This window comes from Phyllopteryx taeniolatus, chromosome 9, assembly GCF_024500385.1.
Source record: "Phyllopteryx taeniolatus isolate TA_2022b chromosome 9, UOR_Ptae_1.2, whole genome shotgun sequence".
In the NCBI taxonomy this organism is placed as follows: Eukaryota; Metazoa; Chordata; class Actinopteri; order Syngnathiformes; family Syngnathidae; genus Phyllopteryx; species Phyllopteryx taeniolatus.
This window is the reverse complement of record NC_084510.1, coordinates 2,668,819-2,694,056: the sequence shown is the minus strand read 5'-3', so window position 1 is coordinate 2,694,056 and position 25,238 is coordinate 2,668,819. Positions and strand designations below refer to the sequence as shown.

At 43.1% G+C, this 25,238-nt stretch overlaps 1 protein-coding gene across 4 annotated transcripts in view; it reads right to left on the bottom strand.

Annotated features, from left to right (window-relative positions):
- LOC133483561 (receptor-type tyrosine-protein phosphatase gamma-like) overlaps positions 1-25,238 on the bottom strand; it is a 499,015-nt gene that overhangs the window by 56,037 nt on the left and 417,740 nt on the right. For all 4 annotated transcript variants that reach the window (XM_061784954.1, XM_061784955.1, XM_061784956.1 and 1 more), the window contains exon 14: positions 10,649-10,740. In XM_061784954.1, coding sequence (XP_061640938.1) covers positions 10,649-10,740 — 92 coding nt within the window. The remainder of the gene's footprint in view (positions 1-10,648; positions 10,741-25,238) is intronic.

Genomic DNA, 25,238 nt, shown 5'->3' with positions numbered 1-25,238 from the left:
TCACAGATTAAAAAAAAAAAAAAAAAAAAAAAAAAAAACATCCTTATGTGTGTACCAGGCCTTAAAATAACTGATGATTAGCGACAGGGATCTCTCACCATCTCACGATATAATTTGATTATGATTCAGAAGGCTATGGTTCAATCTAGTTGCCGATTATCAAAACATCTTGAAGTAATACATAAATTTTTCGATAAATGCATATTTTTCTTGCTGTGTGAATACTTGCATGTCTTAAAACAGGACTTGTAATGACCTCCACTGTAATTGTTTGATTAAAATAAATTAGTTATTATGAAAGAGGCGCCTGTGAGTTGGCAGCCCATTACAATAGTTCTACAAATGTTCGACATCATTTGTATTTTTTCACCCTTTTCTTTTCATTTAATGTTGGTTGTGCATCATGTTAAGCCCTTTTGGACAGTTTTCAGCATTTTGGGGGTATCGGCGCTCGTTGTGTGCCCCTTCAACAGCGGCCTCGTTATAAGATCCATCCATCCATTTTCTGTATCGCTTATCCTCACGCGAGTCGCGGGCTGCTGGAGCCTATCCCAGCTATCTTCGGGCGGGAGGCGGGATACACCCTGAACTGGTCGCCAGCCAATCACAGGACACGTAAACAAACAACCATTCGCACTCACATTCACACCTAGGGGCTAATTAGAGTCTTCAATCAACCTACCATGCCGGTTTTTGGGATATGGTGCCGCCAGTTATAAGCTCTCCATTACTTTTCCCCTTATTTTATACATTCCACCCTTTACGTGTCATACCGGGCCATTTGTACTGCAGGCTTTTGGCCATGGTATTTTAATGTGCGGAGAATATCAGTGCAATTGGACTTTCGCCTTTGTTTGAATGTGGAGTTGGCCAATGTCCATTCGGTGAAGAATGCATCCCAGAGGAGATATGGAGAGCCTGGTGGCAAAATGCAGTAAATTGAAGCGAGAGGGAGGACTACATAGGATAGGAGAATTGAACCAATCGTTTATGTGTGTTACATGCCATTGGATGAATTATTGACTGTTAGAAAAATGCAGTTGTTTGTTTACATTCAAACTCAGCTTGTAGCAAACGTAACGTCATATACGCTGTGATCACAAGATTACGCTCAGTGATGTGATATCACAGCGATGTGAGCTTGTTGGTTGCTCAGAGCCACAATACAGCCACAGACAGAGCAAACTCGATATAAAAAATATTCATATTCTCAAATGTGGCTCGTTTGGGTGATGGGTGATTGGGTGATTTATATTATGCAGTTGACTTGAATATGTATTAATCATATTAGCAAGCGATTAGCAAAGTTAATAAATGTGAGGGATATTCACAAGTTTTCATTCGTAGTTATGAACCTTTTTGTAATGATTCACCCTTTTATACAACCCCCATTCCAATGAAGTTGGGACGTTGTGTTAAACATAAATAAAAACAGAATACCATCCATCCATCCATTTTCTATCGCTTAGCCGAGGTCGGGTCGTGGGGGCAGTAGCTTTAGCAGGGACGCCCAGACTTCCCTCTCCCCAGCCACTTCATCCAGCTCTTCCGGGGGGATCCCGAGGCGTTCCCAGGCCAGCCGAAGGACGTAGTCTCTCCAGTGTGTCCTGGGTCATCCCCAGGGGCTACTCCCGGTGGGACGTGCCCGGAACACCTCACCAGGGAGGCGTCCGGGAGGCATCCGAATCAGATGCCCCAGCCCCCTCATCTGGCTCCTCTCGATGTGAAGGAGCAGCAGCTCTACTCTTGAGATCCTCCCGGATGACCAAGCTTCTCACCCTATCTCTAAGGGAGAGCCCAGACACCCTGCGGAGGAAACTCATTTTGGCCGCTTGTATCCTGGATCTTGTTCTTTCGGTCACGACCCACAGCTCGTGACCATAGGTGAGGGTAGGAACGTAGATTGACCGGTAAATCGAGAGCTTCGCCTTTCGGCTTAGCTCCTTCTTTACCACAACAGATCAACACAAAGTCCGCATCACTGCAGACGCTGCACCGATCTGCCTGCCGATCTCCCGTTTGGGTATACTTATTGCTCCCTGGCTTGGCGCCTGTACGTTGGCGTTCACCCCGGTGGACGAGAGGGTAGTCTCCCTCCGCCTTCGGGTGGGGGGACGGGTCCTGACTGTTGCTTGTGCCTATGCACCAAACAGCAGTTCAGAGTACACACCCTTTTTGGAGTCCTTAGAGGGGGTGCTGGAGCGCGCTCCCGCTGGGGACGCCATCGTTCTGCTGGGGGACTTAAATGCTCGCGTGGGCAATGACAGTGAGACCTGGAAGGGCGTTTTTGGGAGGAACGGCCCCCCCGATCAGAACCCGAGCGGTGTTCTGTTATTGGACTTCTGTGCTCATCACGGATTGTCCATAACGAACACCATGTTCAAGCATAAGGGTGTCCACGAAAAACAGAACTTCCCTTGGGCTCACCACCTGAGGGAGGAGCCATAGGGGTCGGGTGCAGTGCGAGCTGGGCGGTGGCTGAAGGCGGGGACCTTGGCGATCCTATCCCCGACTACAGAAGCTGGCTCTAGGGACGTGGAATGTCACCTCTCTGGCAGGGAAGGAGCCCGAGCTGGTGTGTGAGGTCGAGAAGTTCCGACTAGATATAGCCTCCACGCACAGCTTGGGCTCTGTTACCAGTCCTCTCGAGAGGGGTTGGACTCTCTTCCACTCTGGAGTTGCCCACGGTGAGAGGCGCCGAGCAGGTGTGGGTAAAAACAGAATACATTATTTGTAAATCATGTTCAACCTAGCCGGCACGGTGACCGACTGGTTAGCACATCTGCCTCACAGTTCTGGGTACTGGGGTTCAAATCCCGGCCCTGCCTGTGTGAAGTTTGCATGTTCTCCCCGTGTCTGGGTGGGTTTTCTCCGGGCACTCCGGTTTCCTCCCACATCCCAAAAACATATATGGTAGGTTGATTGAGGACTCTAAATTGCCCGTAGGTGTGAATGTGAATGTGAGTACTGATAGTTGTTTGTTTCTATGTGCAAAGCTGCGAAGGCACCATTAATGCTGAAAGGTACATACAGGTTTTGGAGAAACATATGCTGCCATCCAAGCAACGTCTTTTTCATGGACGCCCCTGCTTATTTCTGCAAGACAATGCCAAACCACATTCTGCACGTGTTACAACAGCGTGGCTTCGTAGTAAAAGAGTGCGAGTACTAGACTGGCCTGCCTGCAGTCCAGACCTGTCTCCCATTGAAAATGTGTGGCGCATTATGAAGCTTAAAATACGACAACGGAGACCCCGGACTGTTGAACAGCTGAAGCTGTACATCAAGCAAGAATGGGAACGAATCCCACCTACAAAGCTTCAACAATTAGTGTGCTCTGTTCCCATACGTTTATTGAATGTTGTTAAAAGAAAAGGTGATGTAACACAGTGGTAAACATGACCCTGTCCCAGCTTTTTTGGAACGTGTTGCAGCCATAAAATTATAAATTAATGATTATTTGCTAAAAAAAAATAAAGTTTATCAATTTGAACATTGAATATCTGGTCTTTGTAGTGTATTCAATTAAATATAGATCGAACATGATTTGCAAATCATTGTATTCTGTTTTTATTTATGTTTAACACAACGTCCCGACTTCATTGGAATTGGGGGTTGTAATACACCATTTACTCCATTTACTGTATTTTGAAAATTATTTCACAGACCTCCAGGTGTCTCAAGAGCCAACGGGGGCTATAAAGTTATTATTGATTTATTATTCACTTGCTACAAATTATAAAATAACCATCAGCAGAAGCTGACATGGTGCTGCTCTGCTCTCAGACATATGGCTCATGTTATTGCTTGACTTCATTTGTTGTCCTCGCACGTGAGAACGCATGTGCTAATGTATCTAATTACTCCCAATACCATCAAATTCATGACATTGCATTTTTTTACAGTGTAAAAGTATTTTTGTAGACAGAATGATATGGCACTGCTCTATAACTTAGAGCACACATTCCACAGTTCCGCGCTCAACTTTCTAAATCTTTCAATTCAGAAATGGTTTGTGATAAGGGGCCAGACAGTATTTTGTCTGTGCTGGTGTGCAGGGTACATGCACCCTGGGGTGAATATACTCATCCAAGGTCTGTGTAAGTGGCACAACAAGCTTTTAATCGTCTTTTATGCAAATCTGGGGACTTAAGATCAGAGCAGTTTCCAAGCCGTGCGTGTGTGTGTGTGTGTGTCTGTGTGTGTGTGAACTTGGGTTATACAGTGAAGTCAAGTGAATTTAAAATGCTGTTTTTAAATGATGATTTAATTTATTAAGGAAAAAAAAACAATTCAGTTACCTGGCCTTGTGCAATAAAGTAATGGTCCCTAAATCTAATAACTGGTTGGGCCATCCTCAGCAGCAACTGAAATCAAGCATTTTCTACAACTGGCAATGAGTCTTTCACATCTCTGTGGAGATATTTTGGCCCACTCTTCCTTGCAGAATTGTTTGAATTCAGCCAAAATGGAGGGTTTTCGAGCATTAACGGCCTTTTTAAGGTCATGTCACTGCATTTCAATCGGATTCAGGTCTGGACTTTGACAAGGCCACTCCAAAACCTTCATTTTGTTTTTTTAACCCATTCAGAAGTTGGCTTGCTGGTGTGCTTTGGATCGTTATCCTGCTGCAGAACCCAAGTGCGCTTGAGCTCGACGTCACGAACTGAACTCTTTAACAGAAAATCCTTCAAGATTTTCTGTTAAAAAGCAGAATTGCAGCAAGTTGTCCAGGTCCTGAAGGAGAAAGCAGCCCAAGACCATCACACTACCACCACCATGTTTGACTGTTGGCATTATGTTTTTTTCTGAAATGCTGTGCTACATTTAGGCCAAATATAACAAGACACACACCTAACAAAAAGATCAACTTTCATTTCGTCAGTCCATATTATATTCTCCCAAAATACTTGAGAATCATTCAGATGTGTTTTTTCAAAAATAATATAAAATGTTCTTTTCGGTCAGCAGTGGTTTTTGCCCTGGAACTCTGCCATGGATGCCATTTTTGCCCACTCTCTTCCTTATTTTTGTGTCATGAACACTGACCTTAACTGAGGCAAGGGAGGCCTGCACTTCTTGGAAGTTGTCCTGGCCTACTGGATGAGTTTTGCCGTTCTCTTGGGGTAATCTTTGGAGGCCGACCATTCCTGGAAAGGTTCACTACTGTTCGATAATCTCTCAATTTGAATTCTAAAGCTTTAGGAATTGCTTTTGTAACCCTTTCCACACTGATAGATGTCAATTACTTTATTTCTTGACTGTTCTTGAATTCGTTTGGATCGTGTCATTTTGTTGCTGTCATCTTTTGTCCGACTTGATTTTGTCGGGATAGATTCTGTTTCAGTGATTTTTTTTTAATTGAAAAGGTCTGGAGGTAATTAGACTTGGGTGTGATCAATGAAAATGAACCAAACATTGTGATTAGCCACAATTAATTTGTGATTTGGGATAAGGGGGTAATTATTTTTTCACACAGGGCCAGGTAACTGAACAGTTTTTTCCCTTAATAAATGTAATGATCATGTAAAAACAGCATTTTAAGTTCACCTGTGTTATTGTTGTCTGATGTTTACATTTGTTTGATGAGCATAAACATTAAAGCAGAGAAACTTTGCAAAAAATAAAAGAATTGGAGAAGAGGGCCAATACTTTTTTTATGGCAGACTATACTAAGTATTTCATTTACTTTGCAATGCAATTGATGCAGTTTGATTACTACATGAGGAGACAAGTGGAGTTGTCAGGTTGACTTGTGACCAAGGAGCTTGGTTGTGGGAATGGCCCTAACCTGCAACCTTCCAGGGTGAACAACCACCAAATAACACAGTGCAATACCACTGAGAAGAGGAGGTGACAAAAAGTAGACAAGCACACAAAAACAAAATAAAAAAACACAGCATTTTAAAATATCTTAAATTCATAAAACTATCACAAAAACTGAAAAATGCAAAAAAATTTTGTATGACCATTCTTGTAATCAAATGGTGCACAAACACTTTGTTTTCTGTACTTACGTGTATGTAGAATTTTCAAACATTCGTACTTAGTAATTATATCCATCCATCCATTTTCTGAGCCGCTTCTCCTCACTAGGGTCGCGGGCGTGCTGGAGCCTATCCCAGCTGTAATCGGGCAGGAGGCGGGGTACACCCTGAACTGGTTGCCAGCCAATTGCAGGGCACATAGGAACAAACAACCATCCACACTCACAGTCATGCCTACGGGCAATTTAGAGTCTCCAATTCATGCATGTTTTTGGGATGTGGGAGGAAACCGGAGTGCCCGGAGAAAACCCACGCAGGCACGGGGAGAACATGCAAACTCCACACAGGCGGGGCCGGGGATTGAACCCGGGTCCTCAGAACTGTGAGGCTGACGCTCTAACCAGTCGGCCACCGTGCCGCCTAGTAATTATATTTTTGGCAAATTTCACTTTGATTCCACTATATTTCCTAAGTAAAATCTATACCTTAATTCCGATACATTTCCCCTAATTATCTTAGTTACTTGTTACCACAAAATTATATATATATATATGATCATCAATGTTCATTGAGTTATCATAAACTAACATGATGGTCAGGCTAACGTGCTAGCTAACTTTGCTCATGAGCCAACACGCACATCTTTAACTACACTACTGAAGAAAACTAAATACAGCTGAACCCCGATATAATGGATAACGGATAAAATGGACTGCCGGGACTGTACAATGTGTCCAAAAACAGTTTCCATTTGTCACTTTAAATGTCGCTGACAAAGTATGTTATTTCCACAGTTGGCTGTTGTTGTTTACTGGCGCTGTGGCGCAATGGAGGCAGAGATTGAGACTGATGTATTACCGGGTCACAGATGTACAATATTACTAGATCCAATTCCAAAACACTTGCATCTCGTGCCTACGTTTATTGTAAATAGAGCCGAGAGAGAGCAGCATGGCTGTGGCGTTAACTCTGAGGAGTACAAAACACAAGTCTTTGGCGTCTGGAACATGCTATTTTTGGTACAGTAATAGTTTCTCAAGCCGTTTGCCTTTGGCAACAGATTTCGAACTAGGAAGCATGCGAATTCCTCGCGGCTCATGAAAGCCACTCGCCTATAATGAGTAGTGTACGCCACCAATGTCACCATGACTGAGCACACCGGCATGGTAAGTTTGGATGAAGTGTGAAAATTTCAAACGTTTTCAAGCATTTTTTATATTTATTTACAATAACTACTGTATTATACTGGGTGTTTTAGGCCAACTACAAAACAAAACTTTTGTACTGTAGAGTAATATGTGTGCATATGGCCTCAAAAAAAAGTGCTTCAATGTAACGGACTGCAATTGGCTGGCGACCAGTTCAGGATGGGCCCAAAGATAGCTGGGATAGGCTCCAGCACGCCTGCGATCCTAGTGAGGATAAGCGGTTTGGAAAATGAATCAATGAATGTAACGGACAATCGGCTACATCGGACACCACCCCGCCCCTATTAGTCCGTTCTATCGAGGTTACATCCATCCATCTTCTACCGCTTATCCGAGGTCGGGTCGCGGGGGCAGTAGCTTTAGCAGGGACGCCCAGACTTCCCTTTCCCCAGCCACTTCATCCATCTCTTCCGGGGGGATCCCGAGGCGTTCCCAGGCCAGCCGAAGGATGTAGTCTCTTCAGCGTGTCCTGGGTCGTCCCCGGGGTCTCCTCCCGGTGGGATGTGCCCGGAACACCTCACCAGGGGCTGCGTCCGGGAGGCATCTGAATCAGATGCCCCAGCCACCTCATCTGGCTCCTCTCGATGTGAAGGAGGAACGGCTCTACTCTGAGATCCTCCCGGATGACCGAGCTTCTCACCCTATCTCTAAGGGAGAGCCCGGACACCCTGCGGAGGAAACTCATTTTGGCCGCCTGTATCTCGTTCTTTATCGAGGTTCCACTGTACATAAAAATTCAAGATGACTAACTTCTCTCAAAGCTTTTACGTACTGTATATGATGAGACTTAGTATGACATTTTCATATCCCTATATATATATATATATATATGCATGCCGGCACAGTGACCAACAGGTTAGCACATCTGCCTCACAGTTGGGACCGGGGTTCAATTCCCGGCCCCGCCTGTGTGGAGTTTGCATGTTATACCCGTGCCTGGGTGGGTTTTCCGCTTTCCTTCCACATCCCAAAAACACGCGTGGTAGGTTAATTGCAGACTCTAAATTGCCCGTAGGTGTGAATGTGAGTGCAAAATGGTTGTTTGTGTCATGGGTGTGTGTTCCGGTTTTTGTCTTCCCCGTTTCATACAAACCTGCTCCTGAGAGCATCTTCACCACCTGTGCCTCGTTCACCCTAAATACCCCTGGCATTTAACCTCGTGTCTCATTCTTTCTCATCGCCAGTTCGTTGTACCTTGTCGTCGCGTTCCAGCATTCCTTGTTTCCACATCAAAGACTCACAGTAAGACTAGACCCTGTTCCGATTATCAACCTCGCCTTTTTGTCTCACATTTTTGATACTGTTGCCTTTTTTGGATTGCCTGCCTGTGTACTGACCTCTGCCTGTATATTAAACCTCTCTTTTTGAAACTGTCCATTTGTTTTGGAGTCGTGCATTTTTGGGTCCGATCCTCTGTTCCGTTCATGACAGAACGAACTGGCCATAACATGGACCCAGCAGACTCAGACCCGGTGCGCAAAGCCCTTCAAGCACAGGGTCAACGCCTCTCGAAACAGGATGAGCAGCTTGCTGCCCTCCACCTTCATCTAGAGGGACTATCAGCACATCAGGACAATATGATGAGACAGGTGGCCTCACAGTTTGAAGTTCTTATGAAAATTATTCAAAAGAAGGAACCAGTTGGCACAGCACCCGATGCTACCACGATACCAACATTTCCATGTGAAGCAGTCACCATTCAGCCACCTGCCACCTCCGCTGCTGTCTGCCCACAGCTCTCTCGACCGGAGAGGTTCTCTGGAGATTTTGGGACTATTAAGCCGTTCATCACTCAGTGCGAACTCCACTTTGAGTTGCAGGCAGCTGCCTTCCCCCTGAGCGGGCAAAGATCGCTTTCGTCATTTCCCACCTGACTGGTCATGCGAAGGCGTGGGCTACTGCTGAATGGAGCCGCAATTCCGCCGCGTGTCATTCGTGGGCTTTTTTCGTAAAGACTATGGAGCAAATATTTCAATATTCCACACCAGATCGTGAGACAGCTCGCTCCCTTGTCACCTTAGAACAAGGCAAGCGCAGGGTTTCAGATTACGCGATTGAGTTTCGCATTCTAGCAGCTGAGACTCAGTGGAATAATAAGGCACTGCTCGATGCGTTTTTTTCAAGGACTATCCCCCGCAGTCAAGGATCATTTGGTCCCGCTAGACCTGCCGACCGACTTGGACACTCTCATCACTCACCGTCTGGGGCCGACCGTTAAGGGGGGGGGGGGTACTGTCATGGGTGTGTGTTCTGGTTTTTGTCTTCACCCTGTTTCATACACACCTGCTCCTGAGAGGATCTGTGCCTCGTTCACCCTAATTACCCCTTGCATTTAACCTAGTCTCTCATTCTTTCTCGTTGCCAGTTTGTTGTACCTTGTTGTCGCGTTCCAGCATTCCTTGTTTCCACGTCAAAGACTCACAGTAAGACTGTTTTGATACTGTTGCCTTTTTTGGATTGTCTGCCTGTGTACCGACCTCTGCCCGTATATTAAACCTCTGTTTTTGAAACTGTCCATTTGTTTTGGAGTCGTGCATTTTTGGGTCCTATCCTCTGTTCCGTTCATGACAGTTTGTTTATATGTGCCCTGCGATTGGCTGGCGACCGGTTCAGGGTGTACCCCGCCTCCTGCTCGATGATAGCTGGGATAGGCTCCAGCACGCCCGCGACCCGAGTGAGGAGAAGCGGCTCAGAAAATGGATGGATGGAGACACCAGCAGTTCGCGACCCTAGTGAGGAGAAGCGGTAAAGAAAATGGATGGATATATATATATATATATATATATTTTTTTTTTTTTTAATTTTTTTATTTTTTTTTTATTTTAGTTTATCAGTTTATTTTTGAAAGGGGACAATGCAATTTCATAAAACACATGAAGTACACATGGTTAAAAAAGCCAGAATTAGCCAGAAGGCTAGTTTTCAGCTGTAGTCTCCTGGCCATGATGTAAAAAAGCAGTAAAATACATATACAAGACAATATAATACAGGATACATAATCAAACTATACTATTATACTATTTTTATTTTTTTTTTTTGGGGGGGGGGGCATTGGTACTTTGGCTGTCTTTTAAAAACCTTGACTGTAAGCAGCGTCGGTCCTGGTTAGTACTTGGACAGGAGAACGCCTCGGAAAACCAGGTGCTGATGTTGGGCAGTAGGCCAATCACCTGCTCCCATAAAAAACTCCAGATTACAGAAACCACAATTGCAGCCTAATGTCATTGAGAGCTCTAACTAACTAACCTTCACTGTAATTGGTATCCAGTAAAAAATGTTCTTTACTTTGGATGTAGCCTAACGAGCAGCAATATTTTCGAATGAAGCAATTTTTGGTGTCTCAGCAGAAGACAAACATAACGTTAAACTCATCATGCAATAGTTGATAACTAGTCATCAATCAAAATAGTGATTAGTTGCATCCCAGGTGAGAAGTACAACGTTGATTATTACCTGCGATGGGGGCAACAGGTGCCGTCTCATTGGCCACCATCTTGGGCAAACTGCTGTCCTCCACATAGAGATGTGTTGTTTGGAAACAACCCCTGGGAAAGGGAACAAGACTTTTAAGATAATTGTTTTCATCACATTTAAGTTCTGTTTGAGATTCACTGGTCTGTTCCTAAGCACTGCTGTACCATATTTCTTCATAGATTGAAAATAAGTCATAGCATCCCATGGTAACATTGCTTATCCAATGTGAAGGCTATGATGTTGACATAAATTAATATGGAGCGGCAGTAGCTCATTTGGAAGGACTTTTGGTTTTGGATACAAAGGGTCATGGTTTGAGTCCCGCTGTGGACAAAAAAAATAACAATGGCAACTAGTTGTTGTAGTTCTTGATCTCAATCCAGTAGCAGGGCTCAACTAATGAAATGGATTTAGCGATGGTTAGTTTAAATCGCTTTTAAAGCGATCTAGTCGGTGTGCATGGATTGCGTGGGATTTTTGAATCATTTTGCACAAACTCCTTCTCAAGTTAAGATTCTAATTATGAGGAGGAATGTTCCATGGCTTGGGATGCCGTACATCACTAGCAACAGTGTTGGGAAAGTAAATTTTCGATGCGAACTAGTTAAAAGCTCAATTCACCATTCTAAAAATGAACTAATTCAGTTCATAGCTCATAATTCAAAATCTTGAACTAAGTTCACTGTTCCAAAAATGAACTAGTTCATATTTTCTTTTCTTCTTCAGCATGTTGCTACAAGCTATTACCTTAAAAATAATGGGATTTAACATTGTTGCCAGCCATTCAGTCCAAATTAGTAGCCAGCTGCAGCGTTCAGCCTACAGTTTGAAAAAACATGAGGAAAAACCTGTTGCTTGAATGGTCATTTTTTTAATGAGTAATTAAAACAAAAAGAGGACTGTAGTCCTTAATGTGGAAACACAAAAACAATCTGAGGTATAAAATTAGGCATGGCTGGACCTATGTCCCTCTAACTGCCTGATACACTAACTAAACTCCCCCCATCATGTGAGTACTCATGAGGGTTTTTTTTATATGCACCTATATGTAAGGCAACCGTAAAACGGCAACCCACCCGTGACTTAGTTGAGAGTGCTTCACCCACTTTCCTCATCACAGTATCAGTCCCCTCAGCGAAATACAAAGGGAAAACACTCTGATGCCTACCATGGATTAGCAAACAACAACTTTAACTAACAATAACTAATTTGTCGCCAACCAATACCGATTTCCTGAGTCAGGTAACCACCTTGAGGCATCCATCACATTTTGATGACGGATGCTGCCGTGGATTTTTTTGGGCCTAGGTTGCCAAATAAGACATTTTTCCCCCGACATATGAAGGCTAATTAACACTGTGTAGCCGGATTTTCTGCTTGAAACCTCTAACGAAACCTGGCACTCTAATGAAAAAAAATTAACTGCCATTCAAAAGCCGTTCAAATCCCAGAATGAGTGCATTTGCGATATTTCATAAGGAAGAAATAAACATCACTCAGTTGAAGTTCATCCAAAATATGAACCAGTTCATGAACTTTCATTCATTTCACTAGTTCAGGTAAAACACTGGCTAGCAAGTTGGCAAACTTGAACCACTCACATTCTCTTGGATCCACAGGAAACGACCACCGGCCAAAGTTACACAAAGGAGTTCCTGCTCACTCTACAAATAAAAGGGACAGCACAGCTGGTGGACCTGCCAGAGGAGGTGAAAAGCCAGTTGCAAGTGGAACTCATCGGTGGAAAAGAGGCAGGGGTGAAATAGTAAAATACATGAGCTCAGGGTAAATACACAGCATTCCTAGAAGAAGCATCCTCGGGCAGCAATTGAATGGCTGTAAAATGGATAATAAAAGACTTAGGGAGGCTAAATAGAAGTTTACAAACATGACTGGAAGGAAGCAAATTGCCACAATGAATGACTTGGACAGGGAAAACAATCTAATCTAATTTCTTACTAGGACATGACTCCCAGAACTCCTTTTCAGAAACGTGTGCAGTTCTCGACCAGGTGGCTATTTCATGTCAATTGGTAAATTCAGTCTTCAAAAATATGTGCAATTACTTGGATTGGTCGATGCTTGGTGCCCCATTTTTAAATCGTCTGGAGATTCATACAATTCCAGTGCACTGGAAAAAGTAAAAAAAACATCCCTCTATAGTCCTATCATACAGACCTGGGTCTTGCATTTAGAAAGATTCTTGTATACAATGTAAACAAACAATGTTAGTTTATATGTAACCATAGGAGGGGGTGTAGTTCTGAGAATGCAATAATCACTGTGTCTCTCTTAGTACTTATCTTGAAGATTCTAGGGCAGGGGTGTCAAACTCATTTTTATCGCAGGCCACATTGTAGTTACGGTTTCTCTCAGATGGCCGTTATGACTGTGAAACTACATAAATGTTTAATCGCCTCCTCGTATTATCACATAGAGCCAACAAATGGATCATAGTTTGTTCAACTATTGTTGAAGTTACTGTGAAAAGGGGGCTAAGGTAACAAAAAGATACTTGGCCGTATTGTAACCTAATTATTTATGACATGACAATTTGAAATATTAGTAGAGATTTTAGCAAGAGTCAGGGAAGTTCACGCATATGATTTCCATTCGTGGGCCACATAAAATGATGTGGCGGGCCGGATCTGGCTCCCGGGTCTTGGATTGGACACAGGTGCTATAGGCCCTATGGCCGAACAGAACAATATGTTATTCTACATGGGAGACTTTCCAAGGGAAAAGTGTAGTACTGGAGCACCTTAAGGATCCGTGAGTTCGCTTCTTTTATTGACAATATACACAAATGAATGCAGAAACAGCCAGACAATAACTGTGTCGTTCAATTTTTTTGGATGACAATTACTTTAAGCCTGCTGCTTTGTGTTGCTGTGAGAATAATAATTGCAAACTTAATCTTTCAAAAACTAAAGAGATGATCTTTGACACCATGGGAGTGTGTGAGCATGTCCTTTTGGTCCTGGGTGATGGGGCCATATTCTCCTGTTTGCATGTCTTTTTATGCGCTTGGCTTGCACACATTTCATCTACGTGCTTTCTACCGACCAGACTTCTGACACACCCACCTTGCGTAACCTGGGAATTTGTGCGCAACCACTAAAGACGCGTGACCCATTGAAGTCTGAGGCTGGCTGTAAATCAAGGCGCATGGAGTTTTCCTGAGACTTATGAATGTCATAGAGATCTTTTAGGAAAAATATAGTCCACTTTAAATATGCTCATATTTTGAAATTCACAGCCCTACTTTTATTTCGTAAATGAAAAAACACACAGTTGTGCTCATATGTTTGATTATCTAAGGCTTTCAAACTACAGTTTTATTAGATATCGATGTAACTAGCAAAGAACAAAGTAATATTACTGTGTATAATCCTATAAAATACACATTTAAGTAGAAGTAGAATCATCTTTTATTATCATGAACATTCATATGCATGCACACGAAATTTGTTCTCTGCATTTAACCCATCACAGTGAACCCATACACGTGTTAGTGGAACACATTGGACCAGGGGGCAGCTGAAGCGCCCGGGGAGCATTTCGGGGTATCAAAAAAGATTTAATAGCAGTATAACAAAATGTTGAATGTCTTTACTTTTTCACATTGAGACTTGAAAATGACATAATTTTTCTTAAAACATACCATGATAAAAATGTGTACATTCATTGTTAATCAATAAAAAAAAATTATATTCAAGTAAGTATTTTGTCATTCGAAGGTTTTAATCTAAAAATGATAATGTCCTAAGCAGAGATAAAGATAAAGAAAATGTACCTTGAAGGTAAATGGATTGATAAGCATGTATGCAATGTTGGGAAGATTATTCTGGAAATGTATTTGGTTACATTTACAACTTACATTGTTGAAAATGTAATTGTAAAGTAACTATTTCAATTGCTTTCTCAAAGTAAATACAATTACACTTGATTACATCATGATTACTTTTCTTAATTTTGAATGAATGCATCAACAGGACCGTTGGATGTTTCCGCTAAAAAAAAGTGGATTAAAACCATCAATCATTATTTCGGAAGTAACCACACATTCTTTACACAAATAATAAACTGATAATAAAGCAAATATAAATACATAAAAAAAGTGAACAACAAGTGTTTTTGTGGCATTATACGACATGTGATCAGCATGTGGAAAACCACCATTCCATACCATGTTGATCTAATGACAATTTAGACAATATCGCTTCAAATGACAACCCAGATAAGTGAATGTTTCATACAATGTCCAATATTATGAAAATGGTACTGCTCAAAAGTCAGTGTTCTTTTATGTTTTCAAAAGTGTAATTATGGCTTTGTCCACACTGCTGGTCAATTCTGACTTTTTTGCCCAATGTGATGTATCAGATTTCTTTCATGCCATTGTGAATAGCACAATTCCGAGGCCTCTTTCATATGTGGAAATAATTCGGATATGTATCTGATACGAGTGCAGTATGGGCACGCAAGTTGCACTCATTCGATCTATGCGTCATCTAAGGGTGACAACCGTCACAACTGTTTGAAAAAACAGACACGGCACTAAAGCAACGGTGGACCAAGCACCAGTCAATGGGGAAAAGAAGATGCTTGTAACTGATAAACGTGAGAAAATGTTGGGTACGGTTGCAAAAAAACCTTGAAATTGCCACAGATAGCCACAAATGCGTCATTTCGAGACCTACGCGAGAGGCCATACTTACCTTTGTCAACACAGCGCCTCGACTTTGTGGACATACACAGTAGAAGTCACATTTGTTTTTGTTTTATGTGAACTACAACATGAACATTTTACACATATTTAACAAAAACATTGAATTGGGCATCATGCCCTGCAGAGTGAACATAGCCTATGGGTTTAACCTTTCCAAAATCTCAGAAAAACTAATAGATTGCACCACAAGGTGGCGCATTGAGGTCATATTTGGAAAAATATGTCATGTTTGCAACTACAGCAAAAATGCACATGACCAGAGAAAGCCAATCACAAGTGTCGGCTTTAGAAGGAGGAAGTGATATTTAAAAAATCTGAGCTTTTGCAGCTATTTGTCCAATGTCACTAAAATTGTAATTACAGGAATTTCCAAAAGCACCTGCAATTTAATTATATATTTTCTTCCAGTATTGTAACAGATTACAATTTCATAAATTGTAATTAAATTACATACATAAGCATAACAGTAATTAGTTATTCTCAATTATTGCATGTATAATAGGCAAGATAATTAACCTTGTGGATAATAGTACAATTACCACAGGAAATGTTGGTCAACATCTTAAATTAAGTATCACGGTGACATTAGTATGACAAACAAACATTATTTCTGTTTCTATGTGACATTAAGACAAAGGCCGGGTGAGGTTTACATGGCTGTTAATGGACTAAACGTGGAATTACACTGAATGATTAACTACAGCAAGTGCAGTAATCACACATATTGTTGGTGTTGAAAATCTACCTACAGTAAGTATCATCTGTAAACTCATAAAGCAGACATCGTACTCGTGTGTACATTGAAAGAATTCACAAACCTGCCTTTGTGAACTTAAATAGTTGCATGTAAAAGCCACTGTCGTTCTCGTTATAAGTGGGTATGCTTTCAAGCATGGGTGGTGTTATTCGACGTGCCAGTTGCAAGTCAGCATGTGTACATACAGTATGTGAGTGCATCCAAATCTGCAACAACTCCCCAAATAGCAACAGTTTGTCAACAGCCTTCGAACCAGTGTGTGTGTGCATGTTTGTGTGTGTGTGTGTGTGCATGTGTGTGTGTGTGTTCATAACCCTCCTACCTGTATTTGATACAGAGCAGAGAGCAAAAAGCGTTCATCGTGAGAGACAAGCTGAGCGGAGCAGACGGGCTTGCAGCATGCTGCTGCTAGCATGAATTAGACACTGTGTGGCAGAGTGCAGAGAGGGAGATCGACTGAGGAGGAGGAAGCATGGAGGGAGGGACGGAGTAGAGCGTTCCTAACAAGGCATAAAGGGCAGGTTCTGTGATAAGGCAACCCCAAGCCACTCCTGCTTTGAGGCAGCTGGTGACATGATGCATTCAGGCTACATATTGTAGGACAAATGTTCAAACATGCTGTGGTGAAACCAATATGTATAGAGTACCACAAACTGCAAAATGTCTTCATTGGTTTGCTATGCAGCGTCTGCTATTTTGCATCCAACTGGAAATTGAATGGGTCAATCATTCATCATTCCATCCATTTTCAATAGCGCTTCTCCTCACTAGGGTCACGGGCATGCTGGACCCTATCCCAATATCTTCGGGTGTGAGGCGGCGTACACCCAGAACTTTTCGCCAGCCAATCACAGTGAATGGGTCAATCATCCATCCATCCATTTTGTTTACCGCTTATCCTCACTAGGGTCGCGGGCTGCTGGAGCCTATCCCAGCTATCTTCTGGCGGGAGGCGGGGTACACCCTGAACCGGTCGCCAGCCAATCGCAGGGCACATACAAACAAAAAACCATTCGCACTCACATTCACACCTACGGGTAATTTAGAGTCTTCAATCAACCTACCACGCATGTTTTTGGGATGTGGGAGGACCCAGGCAGAGGAAGAACATGCAAACTCCACACAGGCGGGGCCGGGATTTGAACAGTCCCCCAGAACTGAGAGGCAGATGTGCTAACCAGTCGTCCACTGTGTAATTCTATTGATTAGTCACAACTTTGCGATTGGCTGGCAACCAGTTCAGGATGAACCCCGCCTCTCGCCTGAAGTCAGATGGGATAGGTGCCAGCACACCTGCGACCCGAGTGAGGAGAAACGGTTCAGAAAATAGATGGCTGGATGAATAGTTATCAACATTTTTTTGTTTTCATAACACACCCCGTAATGTGTAAATTTGACATTTTCGATTTCCTACTTTCTGACATCTTGATTTTTACAGGAATATAAGCTTAGAAAAATAGCCTAAATGGACGGTAAAAAATAACAGGGAGCTACATAGTGAATAAAATCTAACATGGTCACCCAAAATTTTTCCTAAAATGGCTATTTTGTGAAACATATTTGATTGTGGCACTTTGGCCAACTTTTTAGTAAGGGTTTGGTCAGTACAGAACTCCAGGTCATGACCTGAGCTTTGCTTAGCAATAGGATTAACGAGACTCGCCCCACCCCCTACTACCTGCTGCCAGGCTTGACTTTGTGTGCCTGTGTGTGTGTGTGTGTGTGCGTGTGTGTGTGTGTGTGTGTACGTGTATGTGGATGTGGATGCAAGCACTTGTTTACGTGGAGTTTGCATGTTCTCCCCATGCCTGGGTGGGTTTTCTCCGGATACTCTGGTTTCCTCCCACTTCCCCCCCCAAACATGCGTGCTAGGTTGATTGAAGACTCTAAATTGGCCGTAGGTGTGAATGTGAGTGCGAATGGTTGTTTGTTTCTATGTGCCCTGCGATTGGCTGGCGAGGAGTTCAGGGTGTACGCCGCCCCCCGCCTGAAGATAGCTGAGATAGGCTCCAGCAGCCCGCGACTCTAGTGAGGAGAAGCGGTAAAGAAGATGGATGGATGGATGAAATCTGATGCAAAGTTTAATAACACAAACACATATTTACTATTGATTAAATATTTGGCCATGATTTAATTTGATAATGATGATAAATGACCGTCTGCTCATCCATCATTTTTTTCAACCTCTTGTCCTTTTTAGGGTCACAACTTCTGCTGACCTATGACTGTACCAGTGGCAGGCAATTAGTTTCAGACCTGGGCCTTCACTGACCTAATCCACTTCTTAATAACACCATCACGTGCAAAATAATTTACAAAAATGCTATATAACTATGCGTGGCATTAAAGAAGAGACAGAGACATTTAGTGTATTTGTGGACTAATACGCGGCACGGTGAGGGACTGGTTAGAGCGTCTGCTTCACATTTATGAGGAGCAGGGTTCAATCCCCGGCCCCGCCTGTGTGGAGTTTGCATGTTCACCCCCTGCCTGGGTGGGTTTTCTCCGGGCACTCTGGTTTCCTCCCACATCCCAAAAACATGCATGGTAGGTTGATTGAAGACTCTAAATTGCCCGTTGGTGTGAATGTGAGTGCGAATGATTGTTTTTCTTTATGTGTGCTCTGCGATCGGCTGGCAACCAGTTCAGGGTGTACCTGGCCTCCTGCCCGATGATAGCTGGGATAGGCTCCAACAGGCCCGTGACCCTTGTGAGGATAAGCGGCTCAGAAAATGGATGGATGGATGGATGTGGACTAATACCAAACCATACCATACCAATACATCACCTCCAAACAACTCTAAACCTCAATAGATAGAGGTTGTTCACAATCATTCATCTTCTGTAGCACTTATCCTCACTAGGGTCGCGGGTGTGCTGGACCCTATCGCAGCTAACTCTGGGCGAGAGGCGGGGTACTGAACTGGTCGCTAGCCAATTGCTGGGCACATACAAACAACCATTCACAGTCACATTTTTTGACTTGAGTTCGTTGTCACATTTCTGTGGGGCCAATTATGTATTACTCGTGCACTCACTGTCGTTGTCTCGCCATGCTGCACTATTTGCATATACTGGCCACTCATGCCAGAGTAGCATCTGCTCCATTTGCACACTGATTGAGGAGTATCTGTACCTTTTGCACAACCAACATTGTCCCAGATTATCGCACTACTCGTCACTTTAAACCGCATACACTCCTTGAAGTCTCAGTGCCCTTTGCACAAAGGTCATTGCACCGGACTATTGTAATATTAGTCATTCGAACTGCTCTAAGTGCTAGAGGACTCTGCATCTTTTTGCACAATTGTTTTTTGTCAATGTCTTTATGTCTCCAAAGTGTTCTGTAAATTGACTGTCTGTTGTACTAGAGCGGCTCCAACTACCAGAGACAAATTCCTTGTGTGTTTTGGACATACTTGGCAAATAAAGATGATTCTGATTCTGATTCTGATTCACACCGACTGGTAATTTAGAGTCTTCAATTAACCAATTCATGTTTTTGGGATGTGGGAGGAAACCGGAGTGCATGGAGAAAACCCACCCAGCCACGGGGAGAACATGCAAACACCACACAGGGGAGGGCGGATTTGAACATAGGTCCTCAGAACTGTAAGACAGACGTCTTAACCAGTCGTCCACCGTGCTGCAGTTCACAATCAATAATTATCTAATAACATCCATCCATCCATTTTCTGTCCCGCTTTATCCTCATAAGGGTGACAGGTGTGCTGGAGCCTATCCCAGCTGTCTTCGGGCGAGAGGCAGGGTACACCCTGAACCGGTCGCCAGCCAATCGCAGGGCACATAGAAATGAACAAGCATTCGCACTCACATTCACACCTACGGGCAATTTAGAGTCTTCAATCAACCTACCATACATGTTTTTGGAATGTGGGAGGAAACCGGAGTGCCCAGGAGAAAACCCACGCAGGCACTTGGAGAACATCCAAACTCCACACAGGCAGGGCCGGGATTTCAACCCCGGTCCTCAGAACTGTGAGGCGGATTTGCTAACCAGTCGCCCACCATGCCCCCATCTAATAAGATGACAAAAAAAATACAGACACAAACCTGACAGCAACTCTGTTGGTTGAGCTAGCCTCACAAAGTTAAGGTTTTCTTTAAAAGTGCTCCAGGAACATAAAATTGTAATCATTTCCGACATCATCCTCCCAAGTAAATCCCTTGTTTTCATATTAATCAGCTCAACCAATCAGTGGGGTAAACAGACTCTGTGATGCTGTCAGCCGAGCTGTCGTGACTCAGCTTTTGCAAAGGTGCACAGTGGTGAATCTACAATCTGATTGTTCAAAAGCAAAACAACCATTTCAACGGTATTTGTGTGTTTGACGCCTGCACTGTAAGACCTTGGGAAGACTACATATATTCATGGGTGCATGCCCGGCCAAAGACCAGGCTCCAGGCGGGGGCCCCGGTGACCCACGTCCCATGTGTGTATGTATGTACTCTATGTACAGTGGGTACGGAAAGTTTTCAGACCCCCTTAAATTTTTGTTTTTGTTTGTTATATTGCAGCCATTTGTTAAAATAATTTAAGTTCATTGTTTTCCTCATTAATGTACACACAGCACCCCAATATTGACAGAAAAGAAACATCCATCCATCCATCCATTTTCTGAACCGCTTCTCCTCACTAGGGTCGCGGGCGTGCTGGAGCCTATCCCAGCTGTCATCGGGCAGGAGGCGGGGTACACCCTGAACTGGTTGCCAGCCAATCGCAGGGCACATAGAAACAAACAACCATTCGCACTCACAGTCATGCCTACGGGCAATTTAGAGTCTCCAATTAATGCATGTTTTTGGGATGTGGGAGGAAACCGGAGTGCCCGGAGAAAACCCACGCAGGCACGAGGAGAACATGCAAACTCCACACAGGCGGGGACGGGGATTGAACCCCGCACCTCAGAACTGTGAGGCTGACGCTCTAACCAGTCAGCCACCGTGCCGCCAGAAAAGAAACGTAATTGTTGAAATTTTTGATGATTTATTAAAAAACAAAAACTGAAATATCACACAGCCGTAAGTATTCAGAATCTTTGCTGTGACACTCATATTTAACTTGGGTGCTGTCCATTTCTTCTGATCATCCTTGAGATGGTTCTACACCTTCATTGGAGTCGAGCTGTGTTTGATTATACTGATTGGACTTGAAAGCCACACACCTGTCTATATAAGATCTTACAGCTCACAGTGCATGTCAGAGCAAATGAGAATTATGAGGTCAAAGGAACTGCCAGAAGAGCTCAGAGACAGAATTGTGGCAAGGCACAGATCTGGCCAACGTTACAAAAACATTTCTGCTGCACTTAAGGTTTCTAAGAGCACAGTGGCCTCCATAATCCTTTAATGGAAGATGTTTGGGACGACCAGAACCCTTCCTCGAGCTGGCCGTCCGGCCAAACTGAGCAATCGGGGGAGAAGAGCCTTGGTGAGAGAGGTAAAGAAGAAACCGAAGATCACTGTGGCTGAGCTCCAGAGATGCAGTCGGGAGATGGGAGAAAGTTGTAGAAAGTCAACCATCACTGCAGCTCTCCACCAGTCGGGGTTTTATGGGTGGCCCGACAGAAGCCTCTCCTCAGTGCAAGACACATGAAAGCCCGCATGGAGTTTGCTAAAAAAAACACATGAAGGACTCCAAGATAGTGAGAAATAAGATTCTCTGGTCTGATGAGACCAAGATAGAAATTGTTGGCCTTAATTCTAAGTGGCATGTGTGGAGAAAACCAGGCACTGCTCATCACCTGTCCAATAAAGTCCCAACAGTGAAGCATAGTGGTGGAAGCATCATGCTGTGGGTGTGTTTTTCAGCTGCAGGGACAGGGAGACTGGTTGCAATCGAAGAAAAGATGAATGCGGCCAAGTACAGGGATATCCTGGATGAAAACCTTCTCCAGAGTGCTCAGAACCTCAGACTGGGCCGAAGGTTCACCTTCAAAAAAGACAATGACCCTAAGCACACAGCTAAAATACCAAAGGAGTGGGTTCAAAACAACTCCGTGATTGTTTTTGAATGGCCCAGCCAGAGCCCTTACTGAAACCCAATTGAGCATCCCTGGAAAGACCTGAAAATGGCTGCCCACAACATTCACCATCCAACCTGACAGAACTGGAGAGGATCTGCAAGGAGGAATGGCAGATGATCCCCAAATCCAGGTGTGAAACACTTGTTGCATCATTCCCAAAAAGACTCATGACTGTATTAGCTCAAAAGGGTGCTTCTATTACATACTGAGCAAAGGGTCTGACTACTTATCCATCCATCCATTTTCAACACCGCTTATCCTGGTTTGGGTCGCGGGACACTGGAGCCTATCCCAGCTGACTTCGAGCGAAAGGCGGACTACACCCTGAACTGGTCGGCAGTCAGTCGCAGGGCACATATAGACACGGACAACCATTCGCACTCACATTCACACCGTCACTGAGTGGGAACTGAACCCACGCTGCCTGCACCAAAGTCAGGCGAGTGTACCACTACACCATCAGTGACCTGAATACTTATGGCTGTGTGATATTTCAGTTTTTGTTTTTTAATAAATCTGCAAAAATTTCAACAATTCCGTTTTTATTGGTCAATATGGGGTGCTGTGTGTACATAAATGTGGGGAAAATGAACTTAAATGATTTTAGCAAATGGCTGCAATATTAAAAAAAAGTGAAAAATTGAAGGGGGTCTGAATACTTTCCGTACTCACTCTATGTACTGTTAGACTGTCCTGTTAATTATGCAGTTGTTTACGACATACCATGCTGTAAAATATTTTAAAGTGATTATGCAGTAATTAACTACAGTACAGTTTCCACTGCATCATAGGAATTTATTTGACGTCACAGAGAGTTACTGAATTTTGTAGCAGAGACCGCGTGGCTCCCAGCATGCATTGCACCATGAAATGTTGAACTGTTGCCGTAGTAAATACATTAATCCTTAATGTTCATTAATGATCAGGATGAACATAACGATTATAATGTGTTTATGTTATCCATAACTTATTAAATGATTGTCGTATTCAACTCACGCATTACATTTACCGTATGTTGCACTTTGTTTTCATGAAACCCTGACTGTGGGTTGTGCGCGATAGAGTGACATCCCAGTCAGTTGTGCTGTATCTAAAGTGAAGCTAAGTGTTATCTGGTGATCTAGCAACCACGTTAAATATAAGTGTGAACTTTCTTTAGGTTACTCAATTTGTCCTACTTTTTCTACAAGCCAAAAGAGTTCCCATTTTCCTTGTGTGACTCATCAGCACCACAATGAATAAAAACATTGATATGAAAAAATATATACATATAAACTGTTTATTGTGTGTGGTGTCAAACAAAATCCCATGATGCAGTGGAAACTATATTTAATTAAAGTATAATCACTTTAAGCGGCACTTTAGGCGACTGGTTAGCACATCTCCCTCACAGTTCTGAGGACTGGGGTTCAATCCCCGGCCCCGCCTGTGTGGAGTTTGCATGTTCCTCCCCGTGCCTGCGTAGGTTTTCTCTGGGCCCATAGGTGTGAATGTGAGTGCGAATGGTTGTTCGTTTCTATGTGCCCTGCAATTGGCTGGCGACCAGTTCAGTGTGTACCCTGCCTCCCGCCCGAAGATAGATGGGATAGGCACCAGCAGCACGCGACCCTAGTGAGGATAAGCGGTAAAGAAAATGGATGGATCGATAATCACTTTAAAGTATTTTACTGCATGGAATGTGGTAAATAACTGTAGAAGTTACAGCAATGTCTAAGTGTACTGTAATATACTGTATATATATATATACTGTATACAGCAGTGATGTGTTAGTCCCAAAAAACGCCATTTTGAGTAATGACCAAAGTAACGCGTAACTTTTCCCGGGAAAGTAATTAGACTACAGTTAATTCTTCAAAACAACAATAGTTACTTTTGCATCATCAATGGTTCTCACCAAATGTTAATTTGTAACTGGTGATTCAAACAAGGGGCAGTCCAGGTGTACAGAAGCATTTAACCAAAACTGCTCCTCTTTTCAATAAATAGAAGAAAGCGATTGGGAAGTGATTGTTTATTACACAATGCACAGACAGTGCAGTAACATAAAAGTCCAAAGAAATGCACGATTTCCCTGTCGCCACACTATTTTTGTTATTTTCCTTAGTAAAAAGTGTATTTGATTGTTTTTACTTTTTTTTATTTACACATTAAGAATACAGTTTTACTTAGCATGTTCAACGTGCAATGCATTGTGGGTTAATTATTCATACTGACGTGCGCGGTCAAGAAATCGGTCATTGAGGGTAAGGACTGACTCACTAAAGGAGTTACAATACTTACCTTTAATAATATTTAGAATGAAAAGTGAGAACTCGCAACTTGATCTGGAGTCCGGACTGTGAGCTGATTTAACACTCTGCATGGCTGACGTCATGTAGTAAGAAAAAAAGGTTTTCTCGCTCTTTGCATCAAAACTACTGTGGTGGGACCAATGATGTGTGTGTGTGTGTGTATTCATGGCTCCACAGTCTTTTAAGCGTTTCGGTGTAAATAAAACGAGTATATAAGAAGAGACACATGCAAGAAAGTACGATAATACAAGCAAGACAATGATCTTAAAAATCTATTGTGCAGAAATACTGAACACTAATGATGTGGCGGGGCACGGTGGACAACTGGTTAGAGCGTCTGCCTCACAGTTCTGAGGACCGGGATTCAATCCCCGGCCCCGCCTGTGTGGAGTTTGCATGTTCTCCCCGTGCCTGCGTGGTTCCAGTTCAGGGTGTACCCCGCCTCCTGCCCGATGATAGCTGGGATAGGCTCCAGCACACCCGCGACCCTAGTGAGGAGAAGCGGCTCAGAAAATGGATGGATGGACATTAAGAAAGTATAGGCTGTAACTTTAGAGTTACAGTGCAGTAAACCAAAGGTCACTACAACTCTCCTGTCAAAACAAATTCTATATACCGCAACAGATTTGTTTATGAAGGTATGCTTTTGACCATATGATACTCAAATCAATTAACAGTAAGATGTTATGTACATAATGATACTGTTGTTTTGGGTTATTGTTGCTCAGATTGAAAAATAAAA